Genomic DNA, 12,450 nt, shown 5'->3' with positions numbered 1-12,450 from the left:
CAGACTGAGTGGGTTAATTGGGTATTGTGGAAGCAATCAATCTCATCAGCTGCTTGCATCCAAGGCTGAGGAGACAATGCAGTGGGGCAGTAATTGTTTTATGAGCTCCTGGAAGGCAGCAGAGGCAGACTGGATGTCAACAGGAAACCCTTCTCTGCAAAATGGCCTTTAGGAAAGGTAATTTGGATGCTAAGTGCTCGTTAAGAGAGGACTGATTGATTAGGGAAATTTTGTGCCTCTAAAACACGTGTGCAGGAGAAAATGGTTGGTGTGGGTGTGAGGGTGCTGCACTTGGGTGTTCCTGGGCTCTTTTGCCTGGCTGGGTGAGATGTGAAGGGGATGTGGTGTCTTAACCGGGGAGAAAGAGTTGTATTCAGGGAGGTGAAGGGAAATCATTCCCTTCTCGGCCTGTGTGAGCTGAGACATGCTAGGCACCCACCCTGCATTAGGGGCACCAAGCCCAGACCGTCCAGGTGTCCTGGGGGCAGAGACTGGGCTGCAGGATCGCTGAGCACATCCTTGTTTGCTGCTTGCCGAGGCTTTAATTTCCGAAGAACTGAACTGTGCAGGGGCAGCAGCAGCTCCTGGTGGCTCCTCACCTGGTCAGTGCAGGAGGACTCCCGGGGGAAGGGTTCCCATCTCATCATCAAACCTCCCAGGTCCCTCCTGCCGTGGGGATGCTGACGCATCTCCAGCACGGCTGTATCTGCACTGCTCGACGTGGGACCAGCAGGAGATATATTATCCAGAGATGGCTGCAGAATTATTGCAGGGAAGTTACGAGCTCCTCAGCACAGCTGCAAACAGGCAAAAAAGCCAGGCAAAAAAAAGCAATCTGCTGGTGCTGTGCAAGGGAGCAGGGTGCAAGCTCTGAGAGACGTGACCAACCCGGACCCTGCTTGCTTCTGGAGGATCTGGACAAAGAGTTGTGTTTTCACTCCATGAGAAAACTTAGTGTTCCTTGGTTTATGACTTTTATTGGAATACAAATTCTTAAAATATGTAAATTGAAGCCATTGAAATGTCTTGCTTTGATGGTGGCTGAATGCTACAGGAAGAGATGTTGCAACTTAGAGCAGTCAAACCAAACCATTGACACTGACATGGCCAAACAAGAGGTGCGCTGTTGTTTTTGCAACCCTATTCAAAGTCCAGGCTGTAGGGAAAATATAGAATATGCCACCTTCTCCACCCAACCCTCTGGCTGTGGACAGTGGGGTTTATTTCAGAGGGAATGTCCTTCAGACTGTTTGTTTAAAAAGGAGGCTGTAAAACTGGGGTCAGAGGTGACGTGGGATGTCAGGGATCCACACTCAACTGCTCCAGATAATTATGCAGTTCCTTAACCTCTCAGGAGAGGTGGGCACACCCTGTCCACTGAGCGCCTATCTGCTGTTCTGCCTTAATTAACATCTTACAGTGCTAATAGAGCCGGCTGCTCAGCTCTGACACGCAGAGGAGCAGCGATCTGCAATTTTAGCAGCAAAGTGAGGGAGTTGTATCTGAATCTTCTCCAAAGCTCTGGATTGAGGTCAATGCACTTTAACTGCTGAGAGGAAGGACGACTGGCTTCTGTAGGAGGAGGTGCCCTGCCTGAACTCTAGGAAAATGAGATTCTCTTGGATTACACGCACAAGTACATTTTTTTCTCCTATTCAACCCATCATGCTTTGTCTTGCAGTGAGACAAGAAGGCAATAAACCACACAGTGGTGCATCTGTTTGGTGTTGGATACACTCAGGTTTCTTCTAAAAGCCTGGGACCAGACCTGGTTTTACCACAGCCGTAGAAGCGTCATGGGAGCAAGCAGTTCTGATGCCTCTTTCCAGGTGAAACTGCAAAATAAGGAGCCAAAGAAACTGAAGATCAGACATGGTTTTAATTCCCAGTTTATAATGCCTTACTTAGGATGACAGAAGGAAAGTCCATGCATGTTGGTTTTTGCAAGCCAGTGAGTCTGACTGTCCTCCTTGCAGGAGGGATTTTTCTTCTCTGAGAACAAAGGCTAAAACTGAACAAGTAATTTTGGGTGCTTCCTGTAATCCACATTCTCGGAGACCAAACCCCCCACCATTAACTAAGCTCTGTAACAGCTTTCTGAGGTGGGGAAGTAGCAATATCCCTCTTCTTTAAAATGGGGAACTTGAACCAAATGCTGGTAGAAGTCAGATGGAAAGATGGTGGCTACAAGAGACAGTCTTGATATAAAATCCTCTTCCTTGCTTCCTCTGCAGCCTGTCAGGCAGGGGAAGGCCGGGCTACACTAGAGCACCCCGCGGGTGCGGCCAGTTTTATGTGCCTGGCTTGGATGGCCTCCAGCCTCCAGCCCACCTGAGCTGACACAAGGCCATGCACTATCTTCTTTTCAGTCAGCCAAGGTGGTGATCCTGTTTTCCTTGCCCCCAGAGTTTTAGCTGTGGGGGTGAAGTGGGTATAGAAGTGACAGTTCCGTGTTTTACCTTGGAAGCCACGTAATGGGTCAGAAATACCCGCTTGGGCTGGGTGGTTTCAGGTTGTGTCGTGTGCCATTTGCTGGCTAACTTTGACACAACTGCTTGGTGGGGCTTTTGCAGGTGTTACAGGTTTGTGCCAGAGCAGCCTGCAGAAGCAAGTGATTGATTTTGCTGCTTGGCAGGTGGCAGAAGTGATGCAGGAAACACGACAGTGTGACAGCAGCAGTGTTAGCAATGTGGGAGTGGTGCTCCTTTAGCAGGTCTTGCCCAGGTAGTGCTTCCTACACTCGTGGTTGGGTGCTGGTGATCACTGGGATGGTGGCAGGTGGTTGCATCCCTCATTCTGTGCTTGGGAGAGGAAGGCAGCATTGTTGACACGATGCTGCATGGTCCAACACCAGCAGTCAGCAGGTGTTGTAGGGCTTGTGGTTGTTCAGCTTCAACATAAGCAGAACAGCCCTCACCGATTCACAGAATGGTTTGGGTTGGAAGGGACCTTAAAGATCTTCCCATTTCACCGTGTCGTGGGCAGGGACACCTTCCACTGTCCCAGGCTGCTCCAAGCTCCATCCAACCTGGCCTTGGACACTTGCAGGGATGGGGCAGCCACAGCTTCTCTGGGCACCCTCACCAGGGCCTCCCCAGCCCTGGAGATCCCAATGTGACCAGGTACCTCTAAATACGAAGCTGTTGCTGAGGTAGTGCAGCACATGAGACAAGGAAGAGAGGGTTTATTTTCTGTCTCCAATGCCCTCCAGTGTGAGAGCTGTTCCCTGTTCAGCCTCCTGCAGTTTTGTTTCTCAGCACCGTCTCTGGCTGTTTTCACAACCCTTTAGATCAGGACTTTGAGGACACATCTTGCTGACACACAGTTTGCCTGGGGAACCCGTGTGGGTTCATGTTGAGTTCAAGTCCTGTTCACGGTGGTTTGCACTGATGGGTGCTGACAGGGGTGCAGGCAGCAGATTTGGGCAGAGCAGAGGAGCAGCTCCTGAGGATGAAGCCCTGAAGGGAAGAAAAAAAGAAGCAAGCAAATATCTGTACCAAAGTACACTGAAACCAGCAGCTGGCTTTGTCAGAGCAGCCAGGAGCTCTTTTGCTGAGGCGATTGGCCTGGGAAGAGCCAACATGTGAGCCACAGAATGGGATAACACTTGGTTGTGTTGGGTTTTTGTAATTCTTCCTTGGAGTGGAATTTGGATCCTGTGTTTTGACACAAGAAGTTGGAAAGAGAAGATCAAAATGATGAAATGTCCTGTGTAAGAGGGCAGGGGAAACTGAGTTTCCAGGCTGACTTTGACCCTGGCTCACAGCCTTGTCCTGAAGGAATGGATGGGCTTTCCTCCTGCATCACACCATGTTTGTATTTGGAGATACCGCTGTCCTATTGTTTGATGTCCTTTCCTCCAAGCCAGCTCTCTGCAGCCCCCTATGAGACATCAGTGTTCCTCAAATGCCAGGCACAGAGAGGCTCTGAAACCCTCGCTGCTGTTCGATGGAGTGAACAGCAATAGCTTTCAAAGTACTCTCCTGCTGCTCCAACTGGCTTGGCACTAAAACCCAGCACCTTTTGGGAACAGAAGCCACTTTTCCTTGGTTTCCAAACCGCACACTCTGAGGAAAAGCTGCTTCACGTGTTGCCCTTCAGGGGAGCAGCCGGCCATCGCCAGCCGTCAGAGCCCCGGCAGCATCTCTGCCCCACGTGAGGCAAATCTGCTTGCAGTAAATGGATCAGCTGGGCATCACCTCCTGCCTGTCTGTCTCCTGCCACAGAGACGCTGTTCCTGTTCAGCTCCATCGTGTACAGCCTGCCACAGGGTGCAGAGGGGGCTGCTGATGAGCCTGGCGGGGAGCAGCGCCTGACTGCTTCAGGCAGAGCTGCGGTTCCTCAGCAGTTCTGCCCTGCTGGGGTGACAAGCACAGCAGCCTCAGCTGTTCCTGCACTGCTGTTGGATGCAGCTGCCCTTGGCTGGGCTTTGGTGGCTTCCTTGGCTGCTTCCCCTTGCTCAGACTTGGGGTAATCCTGCTCCCTGCGGGTTCGTCTCTTTGTGACACTGCAAGTGCCCTCCAGAGGGGCTTTTTGTGAGGAAAGTCCTAGCAAGCCCAGAGTGGGATAGGGTTGAATTGATGGACTGAATGAGCTGGGTCTGCTCCTGGCTTTGGGGAAGATTCTCTCAAGTTGGATGGGTGAACCAGAGCAAGAATTTTAGCCTTGTCTTTCCCCTGATGTATGCAGTGTTGGGATAGTGGGATACTGGACTGGTGCACACGGGCAATGATGCTCTGATGGGACCAAGCACTTCTTCTGCACTGGAGGGATGGAGAGGGCTCAGAGGTGGAAGGATTAGGTGGACAGTGTTGTGTCATGCCCCAGTGCTGGCTGTGGGTTTGGACCACACATCTGCATCTCTGGGCTGTGACAGGGTGGGATTGTGGGAATGCAGGCAGCAGGGGCTGCTGGATCTCACGGGGATGGAGGTGCTCACTCTGCCTGTGCTGGCTCACCCCGGGACTGAGCTGCAGTAATGCACGAGGGGGCCTCTGCAGGCAGTCACTCCTTGGGTGTCAGAGTGGAGATGTCTGAAGCACAAGCTGTTGGATAAGAACGAGAGCAGAGTGAGAAGGGAAGATCTGAAGGAGAAGGTCTGTTTCTTTCATGTCTTCAGCAAAACAGCCACACACTTGTTCTGCTTAGTTCCAAAGTCTCAGTTCTTTTCTTTACCCTAACTCTCTTTCTAAATACAACACTTTGTCCCTGGTTCTCAGTCATTCCTTTCGCTGCAGGGTACCGAGAAGGATTTCTGTGGAAGAGAGGACGTGACAATGGGCAATTCTTAAGCCGAAAATTCGTGTTATCAGAGAGGGAAGGTGCTCTGAAGTACTTCAACAAAAATGATGTGAGTACCTGGGGTTGCTGCGTGCAGGCGGGATCACAGCTGTGAGAACATCCTGGACCACGTAATTCCCAGTGTGCCAGTTTATTTATACAGTTTCCATAAGCACTGGGTCCCCAGTTGCTCCAGGGGCACCAGGCTCAGCTCACCCTTCCTTTAGTGGGGTTTGCTCTTGCTCCACCACCACAACCATGGAGAGGTGCCCCACTGGCCAGTTCACCCATTCCTGCTCTGTTGCCCTTTAAAGTCCATAGGGCTTTTCTCAAACCACCAGCAAAGGACTTTCTCTCACCTCTGGCTCTGCATCATCCAGCTAACAGGGGGTTCATGTAAATGACTACCTTGTGATGAAGGTGGCACCACTTCACAGTGGTCACTGGGGTCTGAGTCCTCCTTTGCATGGCATGGCATGCAATCCAGAGGGAAGGCTCCCTGGTTTTCTGTTCCAGTGTCAAGCAGTGTGGAAGTATTTGTCTTTTTCCCCAGAGCACATTTCATTGTTGTGAGAAATGGAGTTATTACCATGAAAATTGCATTTGTGATGAATGGATGGACACTCCAGTGTTCTGCACCATGTGCTGGAGGAAGCCAAGGTGTTTCCTCTGACCTTTGAGTTTCCCCTGAACACCACAGCTGAGAGCAGCCCAGGCTGAGCCACCAGCCAGTTTTCCCAAGCAGTTGCTGCAGTCAGGGTGTTGTGATGAGGCAGAGGAGGGGAACATCCATCCTCACTTCTCCATGACTTTGACAGCACCATCTTCCTGTTCAGCTTGGTTTGTTGTGGTGCAGTTGCAGCTCGTGGAGAGGAGAGAGCCAGTCCTTGCCGAGGGAGAAGTGAAAGTCCCAGCAGTTCCATTCAGCCACTCTTGACTCTCTGAGAGTTTAAAGCTGCTTTGCTTTGCTGCTGACCACAGCTGTGGTGGGAATGGTGCTGTCTAGATGTCCTTTCTGCTGGGATTTCCCCACCATGGTCACCCACCAGGGCCCTGTGTCCACAGCAAGTCCCTAAGTTCCTAGAGCAGCACTGACACCTCTGCCAGCTCAGGACTTCTGCAGGGTGCTGGAACCACCCCACAGCCTTCTGCTGGCCCCTGGCCCTGCTCTGGAGCTGGTGTTACCAAGGGGCTGATCTGTGTTTGTTGGGATGTTTCATTCACAGTAGCTGGTTCTCTTCTCAGTGCAGTCCTGGAGGGGTGGTCGACTTCTAGAGACACTTTGTGGGAAGATGAGCAGCACCACAGCGCTGCCACTGAGGGTGCAGGGGGGGGTGGTGCCAGGTAGGGCCTGACCCAGGCTCCCCATTGGGCTAACCCACCCTAGAGATGGGCTGTCAGGATTGTATTTGTCCCTCTGAAAAGAAAGTTCTGGTTCAGAAGGCAAGGGGAGGAGCAGAGTCAGCAGCCAGCGGCTCACGTGAGAGGAAGGGACAGATGGGGACATGGACATGATGCTCCCCAGCTGAGCACCCAGGTCTGATGATGGCAGGAGGGATAATCCTCCATTTTTTGGGACAAGGATGAACTGGCTGTGGTGCTGGAGATGCAGAAAGCATCCTGGCCTATTAGCAGTCTGGGTTTTTTTTGCATCCCTGCTGAATTTTGCAGAAGAACAGAGCATTTTTCCAGGCTGGCAGGAAGCACTCATTGATATCCGAGCAGAGTCTTGGCTGTCTCATCACCAGGTAGTTTTGTGGGCTGGGATTCAGGTGGTTTTAGTTGATGGCCTCAATCAGGCCTTTTTTCTGACCAAGTGAACTGCTTTCTGGCTTGAAAGCTGATTCTCAGGTGTTTGCTCACTCAGCTGTGCTTTCCAGGCAAAAGAACCCAAAGCAATTATGAAGATCGAACACCTCAACGCGACTTTCCAGCCTGCAAAAATCGGGAACCCACACGGACTGCAGATCACTTACTTGAAGGACAATAGCACAAGGAACATCTTTGTCTATCATGAAGATGGCAAGGTGAGGCTGTGGAGGTAACCAGAAGGTTTGGGTTGTGGTCCTGGGGGCTGGTGCTGTGGAGAGCCAGCCTGTGGCACACCGGGCTCTAACCGAGCTGGAATTGCTTGGGGGGTGGAAGAGATACAGGGTGCAGAACCAGCTTTGAGAGTGTTTGTCGTGTTCTTCCAAGCACAAAGGGTGTCAAACTGCTCTAAGTAAAGAGATGCAAATGGAAGGAATTGGTGTTCTTTTCTTGTAACTTGGAGTAGAGGATTTTTCAAGGCAGGCTCCTGGGTGCCCAGGGAAGGAGAGAGGGTGGATGGAGCAATGGAAGATGAGGGGACTCAGTCCAAAGACTTGCAAAAGGGGAGCAAACTGGAATGTAGGAGAAGCGGGGAGCTGTTATGGTTGTGCCTGTCTCATGCTTCATAAAATGCAGATATTCATGCTTGTATTGAAACAAATCCCCTTGCTCAGGTGCCTCTGAAGGGAGGTGTGAAGGAGAGGCCCCGTGGGTCTGGGGTGCTTGTTTGTGGGTCCCAGGGAGCTGCTCCAGCAGGGCTGCTCCCAAACCTCCCCTCCACGCCAAGTGCTTGTCAGCAGGTGCTTCTTTAGCCCAGCACAGTGTCACTTGTACTCTCAGGTACCTCCCTGGCTGCAATGGGAACCAGAATAATGAGCAGCAGCCCTTTCGTGGGAAAGCTGCATCCCACTGTCGTGTCAGTGTCTGTGGTTTGCTGGGCATTGGTGGTTTGCTCAGCCAAGCTGTGAGGAATGCAGACAGGGCTGTCCTGGGTTTGGGGTTTGGGTTTCAGCTGCTGAGGTTTCTGCTGGGGGCTGGTGGAGGGAGCGGTCTCGCCGGTCCCACGCAGGGCAGGATGTGCTCTGATGAAATCTGGCGGTGACCCCGCTGAATTTCTCTCAACTTCCCTGAATTTGGTCTGTCTCCTTGGCTTCATGAGGGCTGCAGGAAGATGAACCCCCTGGAGTAAACTCCTGCCCTTTGGGATTGGAGGCTGCCCTGGGACTTGCCTGTGGTCTCTTGCTGCCCTTTGCTCCCTCTTGTCTTGCTGGGGTCTCTTGCTCCCCCAGCAGCCCCAGTGTGTCCTCCTGGACCCCAGAGGTGCTGCCTCTCCCTGATCTGAAATGGTGGATTTAGGCTCCTCACATTTCATAGAATCACAGGATGGTTTGGGTTGGAAGGGACCTTAAAGATGGTCTCATTCCTCCCCAGCCATGGGCAGGGACACCTTCCACTATCCCAGGGTGCTCCAAGCCCTGTCCACCCTGGCCTTGGACACTGCCAGGAATGAGGCAGCTACAGTTGCTCTGGGCAACCTGTGAAGCCAGGGCCTCACCACACTCACAGGGAAGAATTTGGTCAAACCCCATTTGTGGCAATGGATTATCAATATTCCAGGAAGCAATTTACTGCTAGAAGTCAGTGAGGGTTTCAGCTTCTGCTTTTCTACAGGGGGAAACCCTACCTCACATCATGATCACAGAGAGGACCCACAGGTAAATAAATAAATAAATAAATGTGTATATAACCACCTGGTTGGTGGCTGTATGAGATGTCAGCATTTTAATATTACAGCTTATTGTTCATTAGCTCCAGCCTGGCTTGGTCATCGTTAACTTCAGGAGTGAATTCTTCTCTCTGATCCTCTTTGTGATGCTGTCTGGGGTCTCTTCAGCTGCTTAGGGTAGGAAAGCAAGTGATAAGTGAGTAAAGCCTCAGACAAGTAGGTCAGGTTTTCCAAAACATTGTTTGTCTGTGTCCTATTAGGTTTTGGATTTTTTTCCTTTCAACCTGAAGTAGCTTAACAAACCAAAGCAAAGGTTCTAAATTTTTGAGGATGGCTGTTTACCACATTAGACCATTTTTGAGATACCTCCAATTCAGCTCGTTAAAACTGAGATTTCAAAATTGCACATGAGCCTTTCCTCCTTACCCTGACCATTTTTAGAGCATAAAAAAAGTTTAAATCTTAGCGAAGGCCAACTTCTCCTTTGATATAGTCTTCCCTACGCTACAGCGACCTCACCTGAAAGGGTTGGCAGTGTTTATTTTAGGATTAAGTCTGGCTCATTGAACACATCCCTGATCTGATATGTGAAGCTTCACATGCATTAACGACAGCAGGACAGCTCAGCATCCCTCTCCCTGTGCTCAGCATCCCAGGCAGGGCAGCTCTTAATCTCCCTTCCAACATGCCTTTCCTTGTCCCACAGTCTCAGACCACAAGGCAGTGTTTCAGTGCTCCCTGTGTGGACCACTTAAAATTAACATGGCATTTCTCATCAAAACCTTCAGAGGCATACAGCACAAGCTCTAGGGTCTTACCAGAGACAAGTGAACACATGGCTCTAAAAACAAAAGAATTATAAAACAATTGTTTTGTAGGAGGGGAAAAAAATGGAGAGAGATTTTTGCCAAGGAAAGGGAGAAGTGCCAGAGCTTCTTGGACTTCAGTATCACTGTGGGTGTCCCTGAAGGGCTCACAGACACAGCTGATAGACTGGGATAGAGAGATGTTTAGCTACTCTTTGAGCAAAACATTGAAGTATGTATCTGGAATTTGGGTGGGATGCAGGCATTGCTCAGGTGTCCTGCTGAAGGGGCAGGGGTGGGTGGGCAGGCTGCAGCAGCCAGCATGAGCCCAGCCATGTTTATAGGGTCAGCTCAATATCTCAAATGCTCATTTGGGGCTGCTTTTGCCAGTTCAGAGATGTGTTTAAATCCTTCCCTCTGCAGAAATCCCCCTTTGTGCTCACTGGAAGCTGCAGAGCTCTGCACACGTCTGGCAGCCCGGAACAGCAGCTGAATGTTCCCCATCCTTCACCTTTTTGCTGTATTCTGTGCTTTTTAGGATCGCTGCTACATTGTGCTCTGTTGCTGGGGCCAGAGTGATGGGAGAGACAGAACACAGCGGGCTCAGGTTCTTTTGTGTGCAGGCTGCATTCCTCACTCTGCTCTTCTCCCTCGTTATTAGGAAATAGTGGATTGGTTCAACGCCATCCGGGCAGCACGCTTCCATTACTTACAAGTGGCATTCCCTGGAGCCAGTGACTCTGATGTGAGTGTTCCTGCAGGATTGGTTGGGTGGTTTGGTTTTTTTTCTCCCCCTCTCGCTCATTTTTAGCATCCTGTTAACAAGCTGGAAGGCTTGGGGAGTGCTCCATCCTTCGGAGCGTTCTGCAATTACCGGGCTGAGATGATTGTGGTGGGATGCTGAGCCCACGTGCAGCACCTGCTCCCAGCACCCAGCCTTGGGCCCCGTGCACACACACACACACACGGGCTGTGGGAGGAACTCCAGCACTGGCACGCCTGAGCATCTGTCTCAAAGGGTGCTGCTGTAATTACAAAAGCCAAAACAAAGGCTGGAAGGCAGGAAAGATGAGGGCAGAAAGATGTCAGTGCCGTGCCCGAGTTCTTCTCTGCGGGTCAGCGCAGCCTGGCTTATAAATGCCTGTGTTTTGTATGTGCTGGAGCTGCTAATTGTGTTACCCCTGGCTAATGCAATTCCAGAGGCTGCTCTGACGTGCTGTCAGCCAGGGCTGTGTGCTGGGCTGTAACCTCACTGTGGAGGTGCTTGTTGATTACTCCCTGCTACCTCCTTGGCTGTAGATTTTGAAATCTAATTGCATTTCCTGCCTTCTATCAATTATCTGGGAGGGGTCCAGTCGTGGTTCTGCAGGGTGGCTCTGTCCCTGGCTGCCCTGCACCCTGAGGGCTTTGGGAGATTCTCCTGGAGGCTGCTGGCTGTGCTGGGGAGCTGCTCCAAGGTGTTTCATGGCTGCGCCCTCCTCTTCTGAGCTCTGTGGAGGAGGAGGACTGGAGCTCCCAGGCAGGGCTGTGGGGTGGGCTCAGGGCTGGGGGCACACTCAGTGTGGATTTTCCTTCCAGTGACCCCCCCAGCCCTGCCCAGCACACCCCAGTCCCCCCCATCTGACACTGTTCTCTTTTCTGTCCTCTTTGGTTGCTCCAGCTGGTGCCAAAGCTTTCTAGAAACTACCTGAAGGAAGGATACATGGAGAAAACAGGGCCAAAGGTAGGATATGAATCATTTTTCAGGGGCTCTGTATGGCCCCAAGAAGGGGTTGCTGGTGGGACAAACCAACCCTTGCCAGAGAGGCAAAGTTGTAACTCTGTGAATGTGTTTAATGCACTTTCCTCACCTGGGAGCAAACGTTAAAAAAATCCAAAATCACATCACAAACTCAATGCCCCTTCCTGGTACAGCTGGCCCAGACCCTGGCTGTGGTGGCTCATGATGGCCCAGAAGCCATCTGTTCCCAGCTCCCCCAGCCCATCAGGCTTCTCCAAGTGCTTTGAGACTCCTGGGTCATGCCTGGTTAGAGAGAAGCTGTGCTGTTTCCGTGTGTGATCTGGCATTTTTTGACTCTTCAGCAAACAGAGGGGTTCAAGAAGCGATGGTTCACCATGGATGACCGACGGCTCATGTATTTCAAAGATCCCCTGGTAAGATGAGGGTGCCTGGGCTGCCTGTTAGGAATTATCTGCAATACTACCACTATTAATAATCAGAGTGGTAATAATAGTAGTATCAATCTGCAGTGAAGTGTAAGAAGCTGCTGGGGGAGCCAAGAGGGCACAACGCTGTCGCTGCCTAGTGGCTCTGCCTGGTGTCCAGCCTGCAGCAGCCCTGTGCATAAATACCAAAAACTCTTTAGAAGCCCTGTCCACCGGACATTTTGCATCTGGGTTTTGGCTCCCTGGTGTTGGTGCTGCATTGTGGGTGCCCCTGGGGGAGAAGCAGGGGTTTGGGGGTTGCTGGTGCTGTTGGGGTTTGGCTGATGGGCTTGTGGCTGCTGCCGGGTGAGCTGTCCTGGCTGCCGGGGATGCAGAGCTCCCTTCCCACTCACCCCTGCCTGACTGCTCTGCTGTCTCCTAGGATGCCTTTGCTAGAGGGGAGGTTTTTATTGGGAGCAAGGAAAACAGCTACAAGGTGCTGGAAGGGCTCCCGCCATCCACGCAGGGGAACCACTGGCAGCACGGGATAACCATCGTCACCCCGGACCGGAAATTCCTCTTTGCCTGCGAGACGGAGGACGACCAGCTGGAGTGGATCACCACCTTTCAGAAAGTTATAAGCCGGCCCATGCTGCCTCAGGAATACGCAGGTGCGTTTCCTGG

At 51.6% G+C, this 12,450-nt stretch overlaps 1 protein-coding gene across 1 annotated transcript in view; it reads left to right on the top strand.

The window, feature by feature from the left end:
• ADAP1 (ArfGAP with dual PH domains 1) overlaps positions 1 to 12,450 on the top strand; it is a 50,645-nt gene that overhangs the window by 36,515 nt on the left and 1,680 nt on the right. Inside the window, exons 5-10 of the mRNA XM_048320510.1 lie at positions 5,238 to 5,350; positions 7,161 to 7,307; positions 10,283 to 10,366; positions 11,282 to 11,344; positions 11,704 to 11,775; positions 12,209 to 12,437. Of these exons, the coding sequence (XP_048176467.1) occupies positions 5,238 to 5,350; positions 7,161 to 7,307; positions 10,283 to 10,366; positions 11,282 to 11,344; positions 11,704 to 11,775; positions 12,209 to 12,437 (708 nt within the window). The remainder of the gene's footprint in view (positions 1 to 5,237; positions 5,351 to 7,160; positions 7,308 to 10,282; positions 10,367 to 11,281; positions 11,345 to 11,703; positions 11,776 to 12,208; positions 12,438 to 12,450) is intronic.

The sequence above is a fragment of the Corvus hawaiiensis genome, chromosome 16 (assembly GCF_020740725.1).
Source record: "Corvus hawaiiensis isolate bCorHaw1 chromosome 16, bCorHaw1.pri.cur, whole genome shotgun sequence".
Taxonomy (NCBI): domain Eukaryota; kingdom Metazoa; phylum Chordata; class Aves; order Passeriformes; family Corvidae; genus Corvus; species Corvus hawaiiensis.
This window is presented reverse-complemented; position numbering and strand designations above follow the sequence as displayed.